Below are 19,532 nucleotides of genomic sequence, written 5' to 3'. Positions count from 1 at the left end.
TCCAATCTTGGTACAGGATGCTAGAATAGACTATGAAATCTGCACAGTCAACTGTCAATTATGTGTGCCAAAATAAAGGGGAATCATATTTAATTCAGATGCATGTAACTTAATTTTTGTAGAGTAAAATTATAAATACAGCTGTGGATATTTATACAGAGTTTTGTTACTATTAAAATTTGATCTTTCAGTGAAGTTACATTGATAAATTTTTATATAGTATAATATAATTTAAAAATTAAACTCTAGCCTTTTAAATATTACGATTTACTGATTTTCAGTCTACCAATTCTACCATGTTCCCTTTCTTAAACACCTGTGTTCAATTCTTAAACTATCCAAAATAAGTTTCTGGCAATGATAATGTTCTAAAATAATATTAATTCAAATGGTCCTAAAATTAAACACCTAATCTGAGAAGTTATTTATGTGGAATAACCTTGAAATTTAAAAGCTATATGAGGAGATTCAAAATTCTCAAATATAACCAAAATCTGAGAAACAATCCTTTTGCCCCACATTCCCAACAGTAATTACTGTACATTTTTCAGAAGTACAATTTAAAATATATTGTATCTTAAAATAAAGCTGAAGACCAACTAATGGCAAAGCTATGATTACATTATACATTGTTTATTTGATGGTTCTATTTATGAATGTTTATGGGATATAAAATTTTCCATACTAAGTCTCAAATGACATTTTTATAATTAACTATTGATCACTCTATCTTCAATATTCTCACAACTCAGTGTCACTCAACCAAAATGCTGTGAACATGCTGAGACATTCTAAAATTATCTACCTACCACATGCCCAATCACATGGTCTTTGTTTTTATATGTATGTAATGATCTGTGACATAAAGCAATGAGACAGATTTCAACAAGCCATATAAGAAATTGATCATCTTATTTTACAGTCTCTTAATTCTCTTCCGATGGTTTTCTTCTTGCCCCATAAGATCTAAACCTTGGCATTCTCTTTCAATCTTATGACATCAACATTTTTTTTTTAAGTACAGAATACTCCCAAATCTGTCTTGACCTCTCTCCCAAGGTCCAATCATTTATTTCTAAATGGACATATCCACCTAAATATTACACCAGCCTCTCAAACACGTGTCTCAAAATGGAATCATTATCTTTCTTTCCAAAACCATTCTTCCTCCTGTGTTTATTTATTTTAAGGTACCTGAAACTTCGTGGACACCAAGCCTGACTTCACCCATCATACTTGGTGCTGCAGCTTTCCATTAGTTTCAGAGCTCCCTGGCTAGTGGTCTCTAGGCAATGGGGCAGAGTGTAAGTTTTATGGCGTGTTTTTTGTTTTTGCTTTTTAGCAAAAGAAGTAACTGAAGTATGAAGTGAAAATAGGCATTACCATCACACAAAAACATGTATGTCACGATAATGCCTGGCTAAATATTTTCTCTGGCTGAAGCAGCAGCTCCAGATTCTTCACAATCTGTTTCATTTTACATGAATCAGCAAGATAGAAAAAAATATATGAATCTTGGACATAGAGATAAGGGCTTAACTCCAGATCTCATCATTTATTTTACTTTATTGAAGCTCAGATTCGTTATATTTGAAATGAGAATAACGACAAGCTGTCAAAAGGTTAAGATTAAATGAGATACACAAAGCACCTGATTCTATGTATGCTCTAAATATTTGTTAAATGAATGAATGAACGTTCTCCTACCCAAAATACCTCCTCTCCTCTATTTTCACCCACTTAACTTCTCCTTGTCCTTGGAAACTAGATTGCAGCCATCCTTAATTTCCCCAGAATCATTTGTGTCCCACTTCTGTTTCTATAGCTCAGTACCTTTTTACCACACACTCTATACTTACTATGTCCTTATTGTCAAAATTATGTCCTTGATGCTGTATTTTGGTAAATTCCTTAAGCCTCATGTTTTGACTTTATATCCGTAGCAATTAGTGTGCTTCCTGACAAATAGGAACCACAATTCCATTCACTTTTTCAAAAATGCTGACTATTTTATACACAGATAATAACCAAAGGCCTTGTACCATAAGTTTTACTAATTTTATTCTAAGTGCAATGTTCAAATATATTTAAAAAAGAAAAAACAAAGAAATCAAATACCAACAGCAGGTTTTTCAACAATAAAAATGTTAATTCTGTTTGGGTCACACATATTGCCCATAAGAAAAATGGGCATTACAAATACAGTCTCTCTACATAGAGGTAATAGTTCATTTATACTAAGCACTTAAACTGTGCCAGTTACTCTGTAAGTGATTTACAGGTATGTAGATTTATTCCAATCAACTTAACTCTCTGTGGGTTAAGTTCTATCATCAGTCTTATTTTACCAGATAGGGGATATGGTGAGGTAACTGAGCACAGGAGAAATTAGGTAACCCCACAAATAGTGAAGAGTGGTGACAGGGTTTCAGCCCAGGCTTCCTGATTCCGGAGCCTCTACTCTTAACCACAGTGTACTCAGACTTCTTAGCAGTAACTGATGCTTCAAAGATGATGAATGTAGTACTCTGACCCGTCATGAGTGAGCTTGAGGGGGAAATATTATGGATGGACCAAAAGCACATTTTCCCATAATCTAATTGTGAAGACACCGAATTATGAAAGGTTCTATCTGCAAATTGTGTCCTTAAAGACAAGTATATGCACACCATTGATATTACACAAGGTTTTCTCCCGGTTGCTTTCAATAAAGTACGCTTATCCTCTGAACAGTATTTTATATGTATACATATTTTTTAATAAAACCTTGACTTTAACAGTAACACAAGAATTTTTTCCCATTATGACTTGAAAACCAAGGAGATCCAAACGAGACAGTCCTGAAGCCACTTAGGAGTCCCAGGTGTACAGAATAGCTAGGTTATCAATCACATAGGAAAACCTCTAAATCAGTGTGGGTCAATCATTGCTAAAGCTCTCAGGGGCCGACTCGAGGACTCCCAACTGGCAATCTATAAAGTGTACAGAATTTAGGGGGGAAATCAAATTTCGTGGAAAATGGAGGAGGGGGGCACTGGATACACAGATAACTGGCATAATTGGGGTTTTTGTGGCCAGTCTTTGAAAATTTCTCGGTCTGAAATTAGTGACGTAATAAAAGCCACAGCGCTTTTATTGGAATATGAGAACTTCACCTAACTAATAGACCTTTTTCTATGATGGGCATTTTGGTTCCTTGTATTTAAAAAAGTAGCTACAAATCCACTCATAGGAAAAAAAATGTAATAAAGGGGCGATAGCAAGCACGTGTGTGCAGTTCCAAATCTTCCAAACCGAATAGGGTGTATGAAGTATCGCTTAAAAACATTCATTACCGTCGTTGTGATGGGTGGTGACGGCCAGAGCGTACATGTCGTTAAGGTGACCGCGAGACGCTGAGCGGCTGGAGCCCTACTACACGCCTGCGTCGGCTCACCGACGACCCCACCGGACGTCAGGTGACCGGACATTCACAAAATGGCGGAAGCACGTCTATCAGCCTTGTGAACACGATCCAGCGGAAGAACTTCACGTCACCAAGGCAACGACGCTCTCGCGCAGAGGGGCACGGCCCGGGGCAAAGTTCAGGGCTAGCACTGCGATGCTTGTCTCCGCCGCTGATGCTGCTCCCAGACCCAGGGCGGAGCCAGAGCAGGAGGGACTCCCACGGCCGCTCGCCTGGCGAGCGTTGGCGCAGAAGAGCTAACGAAGCGCGCCACTTAGCCCTCTCCGCCTGGCCCGGCCAGCCGTAGGAAAGGGCCCGCCTCGGGAGCGAGCGCAGGCCGCGGGGCGGGGCGAGCCGGGCACCCCCACCCCGGAGCTTGCGCGCACTCCTCTGCTCCGGGTGGCGCCAGCCGGAGTTGACGTTAGCCATGGAAACCCGGAGCGGGCCTGTGAGGGACCGCGGAGAGCTGGTTGTTCGACCGCCGCAGCTTCTCTGTTTTCAAGTTCTGGTCGCAGCCAGCCTCCCAGCGGGAGGGCCCAACCCGGGTTTACCTGCAAAAATGCAGTCCCCGGGATGCCTTCGCGTCTCCTCTTCCCTCGGGTGACTTGAGGTATGTTTCGATCCCTGACGCCCCCTGGGGACTTCTTCGGCGCCTTAATTTCCAAGCCTGTGCATAGCCACGTCGTTCTTGCAGCTTTCATGCCACAGGAAACGAATTTTTTTTTTGTTCTTTCGTATAAAACCTTTAAATGCGATTATTGCATTTTTTAAAGACGTAAAGTGAACTCAGTCGTTAGAGGTCGTAATCCAGTGTGATTTTAACTTTCCTTCGAAATACTACTTTAGCCTGTTGAGTTGTAGCATTTTCTTTCCGAGAGACCCTTACGAAATGGAAATAGCCCTTTGACCCTTGATTAAGACATAGTCATGTTACCCTAATAAAATTATCAACAATGTCCCTCAGATAGCACTGCACTCTTTGTCGCCTTATCTGCAACTAACGCCCTAACCCCTTTGCCTCAAATTGTTCAATCCCCCCCCCCACCCGTCTCCCAACATGAATTGCGCCTTCACTGATCTACACTCTCTCTCCACAATCCTTTGTCAAGGACCAGAATTTGCTTCAATAAAGTCTAATCAATCGTAAGTTATTTGTCTTGCCTCCGAATTGATTATCTGCTCTGTAACCATCATTTTTTATTTCTTTTTTCACTATTATTAGGTGTTTGTTTTCTTCGTTAAATCATTCCTGCAATTAGGGCAAAGACTGTCCTGACTGTAATGATATCCACTGCCACTCACGTCAAATCCCCAAATGTTTATTGTAGCATTCAGTTCAGATATTGCCATTTTAGTAATTTAACTGTTGGAACACCTGCTGGCTACTCCTAAGTTTCATACTTAAATAGCTGCCTACTAGTTATTAGCCGCTGTGGAAAATACCAGTTAGGGAACCTTTTCCTTTCTAAGAGCTTTATTAAAATATAATTCACATTCCATACAATTCATCCATTTAAAGTGTACAATTCATTGGTTTTTAGTATATTCACAGAATTGTGCAACCATTACTACAGCCAATTTTAAAACATTTTCATCACCACAGAAGGAAACCCTAAACCTTTTAGCTGTTACCCTCCCCCATTATCGCTACCCCCATCAGCCCTAAGCAACCATTAATCTATTTTATGTCCCTATAGATTTGCTTATTCTGGGCATTTTGTGTGAACAGAATCATACAACATGTGGCCTTTTGTAACTGGCTTCTTTCACTAGCATAATGTTTTCAAGGTTCATCCATGTGGTATATATCAGTATTCATTCTTGTTTATAGCCTAATATTTCATTATGTGGATATACCACATTGGACATTTGGGTTGTTTACATTTTTTGGCTGTTAATACTTCTGCTGTGAAATTCATGTACAAATTCTTGTGTAGACATATATTTCTGTTTCTCTTGGGTGTATACCTAAGAGTGGAATTGCTGGGTCATTTGGTAACTCTAGGTTTATTTAGCCATTTGAGGAACTGCCAGAGTGTTTTCCAAAGCAGCTGTACCATTTTACATTCCCACCAGATGTGTTTAAGGGTTCTAATTTCTCCACAATCTCGCCAATAATTTTTATTGTCTGTCTTTTTTATTTTAGCCAGTCAAGGGGGTTTGAAATGGTATCTCATTGTGGTTTGATTTGTGTTTCCCTAATGAGTAATGATGTTGAGTATCATTTCTTGTGCCTATTGGCCACTTTATATTATGCTTGGAGAAATGTCTATTCAGATCCTTTTCTCATTTTAAAAATACTGAGTTATTTGATTTTTTGTTATCTAATTGTAAGAGTTCTTTATATATTCTAGATACAAGTTTCTTATATATGATTTGCAAAAATTTTCTCCCATTCTCTAAGTTGTTTTCACTTTGTGGTGTTGACCTTTTCTTTTGAACACTTTCCCATTTGTCTTATCAAAGAGTACTAGGTGCCAATCACTTCTTGCTGGCTTAGCTATCAAAAGCATCTCATTTTGTAGATTCCTCTCAGACCCATCTTTTCCTGAAGACTTTTTTCTCTCAAATTATCCTTTTAGTTCTCTAGCCTCAAAATAAAATTCCCTTTCATTTGACAATAGCTTGGTGTGATTCAAAAACTCATTCTGCCACCAACTGACATTGTATCTTAGTTAAGTCACTTTATCACTGTTTCTCAATCTTTTCTGTAAAATAAATTGATTTATTTCTAGTAATTCGTGTGAGTTACAGACGTCGTTCACCTGATACTTGATTTTGAAAGAAACACTTGTCAACCCAATTGAGTTTATAGTGGGAAAGGTCTGTGAGGTATGGAAATGGCAGGTTGGAATAGAAACAAGTATTGGCTGGCCCTATGGTACATATGCTTTTATGTGATCTTCAGCTATTTCCTACCTTTTTACTTTTCCATGAGTAATTGAATGCTATCAGTTCATATTCTGGTGTTGAACCAACAATTCATCATTTCACTTGTGAAATGTTGCCAACATCTACCTGTAATATAGATCCTTTGAGCTATCCAGGCATACTTCCCAACCAGTCATAGTTTTCTCTACAAACCAATTCCTGTGAACTTGAATAAATACCATTTTATAGATCCAAAACGATGTTAATGTGCTTTTTCCTTCTTTTTAAGGTTTTCTTTTCAGGTAGCTTGGGTAGATTTTCCTTTGATTGGTGGGAAGAGGAGGGTGCTTACCACATAATTTGTAAACCAAAGCATGAAATATATATTTTATGTGTAAGCATCAAATGTTTTCCAAAAGGCCCAACAATTATAGCTGTTTCTTCATGGTATGGCATTCAGTTAAGATTCCATAGAAATTTTCAGAAGTATAGTGGTAGCTATATTTGCATCTCTGGATTTCTACTGGTACCCTCAATAGTTAGCACTGGGCTATCAAAAGTTTCACGTAGCATACTTTTTAGACCTGCTCTGGTAGTAGCAGGTAGTTTTTATCCAGAGCAACTCAGATTTAAGTTGTTTGATACCATGCTTTTTGAATACTTAGATTGTAGGCTAGTTTGTTTGTTTCTTTCTTTCTTTATTTTTAGAGGCAAGGTCTTGCTCTGTTGCCCAGGCTAAAGTGCAGTGGCATCATCATAGCTCAGTGCAGCCTCAAACTCTAGGCTCAAGTGAGCCTCCTGCCTCAGCCTGTGTAGTAGCTAGGACTACAGGCATGCACCATCAGGCCTAATTTTTTTTTCTTTTTTTCTTTTTTCTTTTTTTTTAGAAACAGGTTCTTGTTATATTGCCCAGGCAAAACTCCTGGCCTTAAGTGATCCTCCCACCTTGGCCTCCCAAAGTGCTGGGAGAACAGGCGTGAGCCACTGTGTCCAGCCTAATTTTAAAACATAAGCAGGAATTAGTTTTTCTTGACAAGTTTAATTGTGTTTAATAATTTTAGGTTATTTATAAATTAACTTTCTGTTTTCTGCTTCTTTTCTCGATAATGAGAATAAAAAGAATTCCAGAGTTGCTTCTAACAAAAACAGATATTTGAGGGGAAAATGATCTTTACTTTACTCCTTTGGGTCAGAGAGCAGCCTTATTACCATCACCTAGCACATTGTTGGTACCCAAAAGTTATTAAAAACTTTAAATGTGTGGAAAGTACTAATTTATCATTTAACTATTTCTCTATCAAAGGAAGGGGGTAACACATTTGGCCTATATTAACAGATATCAAAATGTAATCTTTAATCTTCACTAGCATCTTTCAATAGTGCTTTAAGAACAAGGTAACATGGAAAATAAAAAGATTGTAACATGTCAAAGAGTTAATGCCTTTCACATAAAGAATTATTACAAATTAATAAGAAAAATGATCACTTGATACAGTTTGGATGTTTACCCCTCCAAATCTCATGTTGAAATTCAATCTCCAATGTTGGAGGTGGGACCGAGTATAAGGTGTTTGGGTCTTGAGGGCAGATCCCTCATGAACGGCTTGGTGCCCTCCCTGAGGTAATGGGTTAATTCTTACTGTATTTGTTCACACCAGAGGTGGGATCCTGGCATTCCCTCATCTCTCGTGCTCCTCCTTTGGCCATGTGACACACCCGCTTCACCTTTGCCTTCTACCTTGAATCCCTTCCCAGAAGCAGATGCTGACGCCATGCTTCCTGTACAGTTTGCAGAACTGGGAACTAAATAAACCCCTTTTCTTTATAAATTACCAGTCTCAGGTATTACTTTATAGCAATGCAAAAACAGGCTAATACAACACTCCAACAGAAAAATAAACAAAGAACATGAAGAGGCAACTTACAAAAAGCTAAAAACAGCATTTGTCCACACACACAAAGACATACACATGTATGTAAAGAATGTTATCAGAGAGACCAGATTCATGATATAATAATAGGATTCTATAAAAAGGAACATCAGAGATGAAAGAAGAGTTCTTAGAAATTTGACAAATTTTGACAAATATATTTGGTCATTAGATATGAAATGTTCAATTTAGAATCAAAAGTTTATTATATCTCAAACAAGCAGCAGTACAATTAATCAAAGTATGTGCCAAAACTGTCGACACAGTTTTGGCATCTTAACGGTAGCTTGCTTATGCCAGCAGCGAAGAAGCCTGGTGAGGGAGTAGCGATGAAATCTCAAAAGGCCTTTTCCACAGCTTGTTGAGAATTGAATAATTTTCTTGGCAAGAAGTGGACCAAAGCCTGGAAGAACTGGTAGTCAAGTTGGTGCAAGGTCCCATTGAATATATGGTGGATGAGAAAGAGTTTCCAAGTCCAGCTTTTGTAGTTTGAGCAGCATTGTTTGTTGCGACACATGGTCTTGCAAGAGGATTGGCCTGTCTTTGTTGACCAGTCTTGGCTGCTTAATTGCAAGCATCCTCATCATTTCATCCAGTTGGTTGCCGTAGACATCTGCTGTAATTGACTGGTTTCATGCAGCTGTAGTGGGTAATACCAGCACTGGACCACCAAACAGATACTGTTAGCTTTTTTTGATGAATAGTTGGTTTTGGACTGTTTTGGCACTTCATCTTTATCCAGCCGTCATGCTGAATACTTGCAATTGTCAAACGGAATCCGTTTTTCATCACACGTAACAATATGGTGTAGAAATGTTCGCCTTTATGTCGTGACAGCAGAGAAAGGCAAGCTTCAAGATGATTTCTCTTCTGACACTCATTTAATTCATGCGGTACCCACCTATCCAGCTTCTTTACCTTGCCCATTTGTTTCAAATGGTCCAATATTGTTGGAATACTAATGTCAAACCTTGCTCCTGATTCACACATAAGTTGAGATGGATTGGCTTCCACTACAGCTTTCAGCTCATCTTATCCACCGTGGTCTCAGGTCACCCACATGGCTCATCTATCTTCAAGATTAAAATCACCAGAATGGAATTTCTCAAACCATTAATGTACTGTACGTTCGTTAGCCACATCATTCCCAAACACCTCATTGATATTTCAAGCTGTGCTGCATTGGGTCCACGTCGGAACTCACATTCAAAAATAACATGGATTTTTTTATTTATCCATGCTTTCACAAAAATTGCTCTAAAAATAATTTGAAAGATAATCACAAGCCAAACATGCATTTGAAAGAATGAGGATATACCTTCACAATAACAAAAAAAGCCCCAAGAAGTGTCAAAGTGAAATGTCAGAGATATCAACTATCAAATTTAGTACTTAAGGAAATCAGACATTCCATACTTAATAACCTAATATTAGAAGATAATAAGTCTCCCAAAAGCACAACAAAAATACAATTGAGGCAAATACCTCAGTGCAGAAGCACACAATAAATGTGTGTGGGTTCAGTATCACCTCACCTGTTAGGGTGGCTACTATCAAAAACTAAGTTTTGGCAAGGATATGGAGAAATTGGAACCCTTGTGTGCTATAGGTAGGAATACAAAATGGTACACCTGCTATGCAAAACAGTATGGAGGTTCTTCAAAAAAATAAAAAGAATTACCATATGATCCGGCAATCCTACTTCTGGGTTTTTATCCAAAAAAATTGAAAATCAGGATTTCGAAGTGATATTTGCCTCCCCATGTTCATTGCAGCATTATTCACTAGCATTATTCACTATTCCAAGATGTGGAAACAACCTAAGTGTCAATCAACAGATGAGTGGTTAAAGCAAATGTGGTATATACATACAACGGAATATTATTCAACATTTAAAAAGGAAATCCTGCCATATGGGGAAAAAGTCTATGTGTTCAGTGCAGATGCAATATTTTTCTTAATATTTTCGATCCGCAAAGTTGGTTGATTCCATGGTTACAAAAATCCACAGGTTAAGTATGGGCAACTGCGCTTGCAGGGCTGGAAGCTGTGATTTGTTCTGTGCAGCACTAAGACCATGAGTGGAAGATATAAGAAGATAGGTGTTTATAATTTAAAGAACTTCCTAATAGTATAACAAAAAGGTGCTCTAAGGTACTAATTCTTAAAAATGACCCTCAAACCTTTCATGATGCCCCAGATCTCTTTCCAGGGTTGATACTGGTTAGGTAGAATTGACTGGTGGAAAGACTATTTTAAACTGACTATTTTAAAATGGTTTGAAATTTAATTTTTCTTCTCTAGCCTAACATAAGATCTGCTGAGGTAATGCTTTGCTGGCTGATCTTGTGTCAAGCAACTGTTTTTCAAAGTAAGCTATAGAGTATAAGGAAAAGTTAAACTGAAGAGAACCTATGTTAGTTGATGCTTAGATTTTTGTAGCTGTTGAATGAAAATAATCTAAAGCATGTATAGAATCCTGTTACTATTTCATGCTTCCCCAGTTCTGGTAGATTCTTGAAACTGACAACAGAGAGACTGAAAAATGAATTATTGCTTGTCCATGGTAACATAGCTGATAATAATAAGCATCTACTGTGGCATGTAAAGTGTTTTACTTTCTAGTTCATTGTTCTTCCTACCATATGTTGAGCTGCCATATGGATTTTTATTGAAATGCTAGTTATTTTAGCAGGATTTGATTTTTTAAATTATTGGAAAATCCTGAATTTACTGTAATTATTAAATGATACAAGTAACACTTAGTATTTCTATTTTCCACTTGTATTTCCATTTTAATTCAAGGGAATTACAGAGCATATCCTTATTTTATAGAGTAGGGATGGGCAAACTATGGCCCACAGGCTAAATATGGCTCATAGCCTATTTGGATAAATACTATAAAAATTTTACTAGAACACAGCCACTAACCTCCATTTATATATTGTGTTGTTTATGGCTGCTTTTGTGCTACAACAGCACAGTTGAGTAGTTGTAACAGAGTATGGTCCACAAAGCTTAAAAGTAAGTACTATCTAGCCCTTTAAAGAAAAAGTTTGCTGACCCTTATAATAGAGAAAAAAATTTAAAAACAAACAACAGAAACTCACTGAGAAATGACCAGTTAAATAAACTACTGGCAGATTTGAGTTCAAAGCTCTTTGAACTTTCCTTTGACCTCAAAATTCTAAAATGTGAGTTAATGTCTAATGCCAAATTATTACATTCTAGATGAATTAATAAAGAATATTATTTAAAAAAATAAAAAATAATGTATATTATTTTGTTTAAAAAAACCAACAACTGAGCCAGGCGCAGTGGCTCACGCCTGTAATTCTAGCACTCCGGGAAGCCAGGGTGGGAGGATCGCTTGATGTCAGGGGTTCCAGACCAGCCTGAGCAAGAGTGAGACCTCATCTCTACAAAAAATAGAAAGAAAAAAAATTAGCTGGGCAACTAAAAATAGAAACAAAAAGTTAGTCGGGCGGGGTGGGATGCCCCTGTGTAGTCCCAGCTGCTTAGGAGGCTGAGGCAGGAGGATCACTTGAGTCTAGGAGTTGGAGGTTGCTGTGAGCTAGACTGATGCCACGGCACTCTAGCCTGGGCAACAGAGCGAGACTCTGTCTCCAAAAAACAAAAAAAAAAAACACAACTTAGTGCCAAGTATATGTCAGGCAATGGGAAGTAAAGTCTGAGAAGTGAAGTTATAAATCCTGCCCTTGAAGGAACTAAGGAGATAAAATAGAAATGTGGGTTTTTTTCCCCTCAGGTTTAAAGTATGACATTTTCAAATAGTAACTTTTTTTCTTTTTCTTAGAGACTGCTGTATTACAGAAAAGGATGTGACTTTCAGAATAATCCTGAGTGTGAAGGATGAGTCCAGATGTGCCTCTGCTGAACGATTACAAACAGGACTTCTTTCTGAAGCGCTTTCCACAGACTGTTCTTGGAGGCCCTCGACTCAAATTAGGCTATTGTGCCCCTCCTTATATATATGTAAATCAGATTATCCTTTTTCTAATGCCATGGGTTTTGGGTGGAATAGGAACACTTTTATACCAATTGGGCATCCTGAAAGACTATTATACAGCAGCATTATCGGGTGGATTAATGCTTTTCACTGCATTTGTCATCCAGTTCACAAGTTTATACGCCAGAAACAAATCGGTGACAGTACAAAGAATACTAACCACAGATATCTTAGCAGAGGAAGATGAGTATGAATTTACAAGTTGTGCTGGTGCTGAGACTGTCAAATTTCTAATTCCTGGCAAGAAATACATAGCCAATACAGTTTTTCATTCTGTTCTTGCTGGATTAGTATGTGGTCTTGGAACATTGTATCTGCTCCCAGATAGAATAACCTTGCTGTATGGCAGTACAGGAGGCACTGCTCTACTATTTTTCTTTGGATGGATGACATTATGTATAGGAGAATATTCATTAATTGTAAATACAGCTACAGAGACTGCGACTTTCCAAACCCAGGATACTTATGAAATCACTCCTCTTATGAGGCCTCTTTATATTTTTTTCTTCATTTCTGTGGATCTTGCTCACAGGTAAAAACCTACCAAACGCTTTATAACTTGCTTTGTTTTTAAGTATACATGATAGAACTCTCCTTAGTATTAAAAAAAAATAAGTCTGTGTTTAAAAATCATCAAGACCAAACAATTGGGTGATAAGTTGTTTTGATGATTAATCTTTTAGGACTGATTTCTATAAAACATTCATACTAAAGCAGTAGTTAAATCTTATTGAACAGTAAAAAAAAAAAAACCTTTTTAAGATAAATTTAATAAACACTTTTTCAATCCTCTGTTTCACTTTAAATAAGAAGCTTTGAATCTATAAGATAGCTTGGCTGAAACCTGTATAAAGAGGTGGAACTTTCCTGTGGGGGAGAAAATTAAGAATTTAAAATTTATGCACATAAATATGTCCAGATTAAGTGAATTAAAGATGAATAGAAAATTTGTTTCTAATTTTTTGATAGCAACAATATTAGAAGGAATATTGATGTTTTAACAAATTTGTTACAGAAGAAAAATAGAAAATAGTTTTAACAAACATAATCATTTACCAAATTGTTTGATAACACCTTTTGCTTGCTTTTTCTAAATCTGACTTTTATTTCTCAGTTTCTATAGATTGCAGCTTTTTCTTTCCCAGGTTAGTGTCCAGGTAGAAATGTAAAAGCATGTTATGGAATGAATGTATCTCCTCGAAATTCACACATTGAAGTCCTAAACCCCAATATGATGGGATCCCATTGAGTTGAGATCTTTGGAAGATACTTAGGTCATGAAGGTTGGGCCCTGGTGTATTGGCATTGGGGCCTTATAAGAAGAGACACCAGAGAGCTTGATCTCACTCTCTTTCTTTGTCATGTAAGGACACAGCAAGAAGGCAGCCATCTGCAAGCCAAGAAGAGAGCTCTACCAGAACCTGACTGTACTGGCAGCCTGATCTTGGACTTCCAGCCTCCAGAACTGTGGGAAAATAAATTTCTGTTGTTCAAGCCACTCAGTCTATGGTATTTTGTTATGGCAGCCCAAGCTAAGATTTTGGTACTGAGAAGTGGGGTCCCTAAAAATGTGGAAGGAGCTTTGTAACTGTTGGTAATGGGTAGCAGCTGGAAGAGTTTTGATGTACATGGCACAAATATGGACATCAAGGGCGATTCCGGTGAAGTCTTAGATGCAAATAAGGAACATGTTACTGGAAACTGGAGGAAAGGCAGTCCTTGTTATAAAGTGTCAAAGAACCTGGCTGAACTGTGTTCTAATGTTTTGTGGAAGGTAGAACTTTCAAGTGCTGAAATTGCATATTTAATTAAGGAAATTTCAAAGCAAAGTGTTGGAGTAGCTTGATTTCTCCTGACTGCTTATAATAAAATGCAAAAGGAAAGAAATGAATTGAAGAAAGAATAGTTAAACAAAAAAAAAAGGAACTAGAAGATTTGGAAAATTCTCAGCCTACCCAGTGTAAGACATAAGAAAGCATATTCTGAAGAGAACACCAAGGGTATGGAGCCTATCACTCAGTAAAGAGCTTATGGTATTATATGAGCAGAAACACTGCCAGTTCGAATTGAAGGGGTCAGAGACAGGATGAAATGTAGGAAGGCTGTCAAACTTCTTGGGTTTGACAGGATGGGTTGATAGAACTGTTCAGCTGCAAACATGCACTATTCTTCAAGAAAAGTGAAAAATGATGCTGAAGGTGATTCAGAGATCATCAGGGCTATCACCTTACTTTCAACTGGCCTGGTAGCCTCTTTCCAAAGCCTTAGGAGCAGGACCCCTGCCCAGAGCTGTGGGAGTGATGCTACCTGCCATCCAAGGGGCCTAGAAGACAGAGCATGGAGCCAAAGAGAATTATTCTCAAGCCGTAAGATCTAATGGAATTTGTCTTGCTAGGTTTTGGACTTCCTTGGGACCCATCACCCCTTTTTTCCTGTTTCTACATTGTGGAGTGGAAACATCTCTCAAATGCCTGTCCCACCATTGTATTTTGGAAGCACATAACTTCTCTGTGCTTTCACAGGTTCACAGCTGGAGAGGAATTTTAATTCAGTATGGATTGTATTTAAGTCTTAGCCATATCTGGTTTAGATGATACTTAGGTGAGACTTAGGACTTCAGACTTTAGAGTTAACGGTGGAATGAGTTAAGACTTTAGGGACTGTTGGGATGGAATGAATGTATTTTTCATGTGAAAAGGACATGAATTTGGCGGGGGCTGGCCAAGGATGCAGTGTTGTGGACTGATTTTGTTACCCCAAAATGTTTATGTTGAAGCCCTGATCCCCAATGTGGTGGTATTTGGAGATGGGGCCTTTGGAAAGTAATAATAGGTTATGAAGGTGGGACCCTGGTGTGATGGGATTAGTCCCCTTATGAGAACAGACACTAGAGAGCTTGCTACCTGCCTTCTCTCTCCCTCCCCATCTCCTCCCTAAACCCCCCCCCCCACCATTTAAAGACACAGCAATCTATAAGTTAGGAAGTGATCCCTTACCAGAACCTGACTATACTGGCAGCCTGCTCTTAAACTCTGGAACTGTGGGAAAATAAATTTCTGTTGTTTAAGCCACCTAGTCTATGGTATTTTGTTATGGCAGCCCAAGCTGACCTAACATAAGGCATTTAGAAATATTTAGTTTGCGTACTGAAACTGACCTCTTCTTGAGTGTCTGTTTGCTATTCCTTAACTCATAATCTCTTCTAATTGTACTACATTTATAAACCAGAGGACAATATAATGCCCACGTAGTTCTTCACGTAATCAAATATGTAAGAGGAGAATTCATCAATAAGAAATTTATTATAAATTGATTTCTTAATACCACTACCATTTACTATAATAACTACAAAATAATGTATTACAATTAAATGCTTGATTTTGAGAAGTTAGCAGTAAAATTGGGTTTAAATAGTGTGTACACGTATGATCCCTTTTAAAAGATTTAAGTTTATAAGATTATTTTCAGGATATATATTCTTGAGTTACTATCTCACTACCATTCCTGAAATCAGACATTATATACCTGCTGTAATACATCTTTGCATTTAAAATGATGTCCTAAGTTCTTTGGTTTTTAAAAAAAATCTCAGTTAATTTTTCATTTGGTTTCTGCATTGTTCATTTCTATATGAAAGTACATAAAGGTTTTTTACTAAATTTTTATCAAATTTAATATACAGTTTTAACGTTTAGATGAAAGATACTTTTACTAAGACTAGACAAATACAAAGGCTGTTCTCACATCTGTTTTTAAAGAAGACAGTGACTAATTTATCCAGAAAAATTATCTCCCATTTCACTTTTAGAATATTTTAGCTTGTGATTAACAAAATAATAAAGAACTGAGGTGATCTTTATACAGCAGGTGTGATACTGCTAGCAAGTGATGGATGAAGTGCCCACACTCTTCAAAGTTAAACAGTTGTTGGTTATGTCAGATTGTTTCTTAATTTTATTTCAGAGGAGGTGAAAAAAAGCTGAAAAGAGGAGATCACAGTGTAGTACTCTTTTCTTTCCTCATTCTTTATTCTACCCAGTACAGTTGTGAAATAATAAAGCACTGTTTCTGTGTGTTTTTATCAGACACATATTACAATGCTTAGCTCAGAGATCTCAGGGAGTATTTGAATGAATGCTACACATTTACATTATCTAAGCCACTATAAAAAAGAACATCTTTTTTCTGGACATGTGGATCTTAGTTTGCAGAATTTGAAATTTTTTTTTTTTTTTTCCAAGAGACCAGGTCTTGCTCTGTGACCCATGTTGGAAACAGTGGCACAATCATAGCTCATTGCAGCCTGGAATACCTGGGCTCAAGCAATCCTCCCACCTCATCCTCCCGAGCTCGAGCCATCATGCCTGACTGAAATATTTTTATAGTTGTTAGGTTTGAAACATAGTTTTGTTTTTTTCCCTTAAGGGCTAAGATTTTTTTACCCTAGAAAATTTCTGTTACATTAACAGAAATATGTGAATTTAAACATTTTCCCACATTAAAGAATTAACCACAATAATCCTCCATTTGGGGCTGAGTCATGTATACAGGAGAATAATCACAGTATTTGGTTACTTCAATTATATGCGCTTATATTTATTGTGTATAAATACCATGCCATAGCTTATTGTTTAAGGACAAAACGATTTAAGAGTAGAGTCTAATTTTGGTAAAATGTTTCTTGAGTATACATTATTTTTATACAAATTATTCTTGAGTATGTTTGCAAGAGAAGTGTTATCTTGGGGTTAAAAAAAGGCTGTACAAACAAGCATGTTTTCCTTGATCTTCCTTGATTTGTGTTACCTGAGTGTTTTCTTCTCAGAATGAAGTGATGCTATTTTAAAACTATACTACAGAATGTATTGTTCTTTATTTTAGCATCACATTGTTAACCTTGTGTTCATTAATTCTCTGCATATAAAAATGTGAAGGACATACATTATGAGGCAGAGCACATTAGCTAGCTTAGTCCTAGTTATCTGTGAGCAAACACATTATGCCATTACTGTATTATATCCATAGTTGCTACACATTTGCTCTTGGGCTATCAACATATACTTAAGTGGAGAAGTATAAGATAAAGGCAACTTGCAGAGTTGTCTTTTTCCTCAACTTTGACTAGCAGCAGCTCAGGTACTCAAGTACAATTATGCTATAAGTTTTAAGATTTAGTTTTCTCTTTTGAAAGTTACCTTTGGAACTCCATAAGTACTCTCACTGTGTTGGTGTCTGGATACAGTGTTTGGTTACCCTTATTCAGAATATTCACAGTATATTGATGATGTTTATCCTCCTGTGCTTTCAAATTTTATTAAACTATTCAAAACCATTTAATGATGTCCTGTTTAATGAGTAAGTGCTATACCAGTTATCAGTTTCTGCACTTAAGATAGAAGCAATCCCTACTTAATGAGAAGATTGTATTGTACAAACTTGTGTTCTCAATGCCATACCATTGGTTATACAAAGTAGAACAGTATTATAAATACTAGTTAGTTCCCAGGGTAACCCACAGACACACAGTCATAACCTAAGTTGCTCACTTCTGACAGAAAGTATACTGACTTCAAATTCTGGGACTTGGGAGCAGGACAGTATAGGAGAGAGAGAGTAGGAGGAAGAAGAGCTTCCTGTCTTTGCTAGCCACTGATGTGTGAATGTAAGTCTTTGACTTTCCCAAAGTTACTTGCAATTTTAAATTATGAAATCTTAAACTCTAAAGAATCATTGGTAGAATTTCAGCCAATGTAGTTTAGATATTTAGGGGAAAAATATTTTTGCTCTGGCCTCAGTTGTTCAGTTTTACAAATCCCTGTATTCAGTTTTCTTACTATTCAATGATGGCTTTTAATTACTTCTTCCTTTGCACATTTGAATTCACATATTTTCTAAATGCTAAGCTTGTATACAATTGAGTAGGTGTAGTTGCTGGTATAGGGGAAGGACAGTGGTCACAGTTTATATGTGTAGATCATTTATAAACAGGGCCTGGGCCCTTTCTGTAAGTGTATTTTTGTTTTGGGGTGTGTGTTATTCTTTGTTGTTTTGTCTTTCTGGAAAGATCCTCTTCTGTATATTATTTTGTATGATTTAAATGTTTTCTTTTTTCTTATAGATTTATGGTAAATATACCAGCTTTAGAACAAATGAATCAGATTTTACACATCTTGTTTATATTTTTACCCTTTCTGTGGGCAGCTGGGACTCTGCCCCCACCCGATGCACTTTTCTTATGGGCAATGGAACAGATTTTAGAGTTTGGCCTTGGAGGCTCATCTATGTCAACCCACCTACGGTAATTATTTAAAAGTATTGATATAATATGTAACTTATTCTCAAAGAACGTTTTGTGAAGTAAATCTTTTTTTCTTCTTTTCCCCTGCAGGTTATTAGTAATGTTCATCATTTCTGCTGGAACAGCTATAACATCATATTTCATTCCCAGCACTGTTGGTGCAGTTCTTTTCATGACTGGACTTGGCTTCTTACTAAGTCTTAACCTAACTGACATGGGTTTTGACTTCAAACACAGTGTGACTAGACACAAAATTGGAGCCAAATCTAAGGCTTTACCCAGTTGTTCAAAAAAACAGTTTACGTGGAAGGAATGCCTTTTCTACATCATAATATTAGTCTTGGCTCTCTTAGAAACTAGTTTGCTTCATCACTTTGCTGGTTTCTCACAGATTTCCAAAAGCAGTTCCCAGGTTATTTTTGGCTATATTTTGGTGATATTACTTATAATACTGTGGATACTTAGAGAAATTCAAAGCGTGTATATCATTGGAATTTTCCGAAACCCTTTCTATCCAAAAGATGTGCAACCTATGACTATATTCTTAGAGAAGCAAACAAGGCTCATGAGGATTGGTATTGCCAGACGGATTTTGCTAACTCTAGGTAGGAAGATAAAATCTACTACTCTTGTGTTGTTAACCATATCTATGAAGTGTTCAAAAATATTAATATCATAGGATTCCAATATTTGTGTGATATTGTATTTCATACAAATGTTTATTCTTTTGTTTTTTATTAATTTTTTTAATTACTTAAATGTACTCATAAAAAAATCATATTTGCCAAAATAAATTAGAAGGAATTACTTTGCTTTAATTAAATTTGTCTCCTTTTTCTGTTTGTTTTAGTGTCACCTTTTGCTATGATAGCATTTCTTTCATTGGACAGTTCCTTACAAGAGCTCCACTCTGTGTCTGTCTCTATTGGATTCACAAGAGCTTTTAGAATGGTAATC

The 19,532-nt window shown here is 37.0% G+C and overlaps 2 protein-coding genes across 2 annotated transcripts in view; one reads left to right on the top strand and one right to left on the bottom strand.

The window, feature by feature from the left end:
* Window positions 1-3,495, bottom strand: part of RTN1 (reticulon 1) — a 349,490-nt gene extending 345,995 nt beyond the window's left edge. The window contains exon 1 of the mRNA XM_045566307.1: window positions 3,336-3,495. The gene's annotated coding sequence lies outside the window, so the exon portion shown is untranslated. The remainder of the gene's footprint in view (window positions 1-3,335) is intronic.
* A 73-nt stretch (window positions 3,496-3,568) lies between these two features.
* The window catches only part of PCNX4 (pecanex 4), a 28,109-nt gene continuing 12,145 nt past the window's right edge, over window positions 3,569-19,532 (top strand). Inside the window, exons 1-5 of the mRNA XM_045566274.1 lie at window positions 3,569-4,055; window positions 12,065-12,809; window positions 18,396-18,575; window positions 18,666-19,180; window positions 19,426-19,526. Coding sequence (XP_045422230.1) covers window positions 12,121-12,809; window positions 18,396-18,575; window positions 18,666-19,180; window positions 19,426-19,526 — 1,485 coding nt within the window. The 5' untranslated portion in view covers window positions 3,569-4,055; window positions 12,065-12,120. The remainder of the gene's footprint in view (window positions 4,056-12,064; window positions 12,810-18,395; window positions 18,576-18,665; window positions 19,181-19,425; window positions 19,527-19,532) is intronic.

The sequence above is a fragment of the Lemur catta genome, chromosome 1 (genome assembly GCF_020740605.2).
Source record: "Lemur catta isolate mLemCat1 chromosome 1, mLemCat1.pri, whole genome shotgun sequence".
Lineage (NCBI taxonomy): Eukaryota > Metazoa > Chordata > Mammalia > Primates > Lemuridae > Lemur > Lemur catta.
This window is presented reverse-complemented; position numbering and strand designations above follow the sequence as displayed.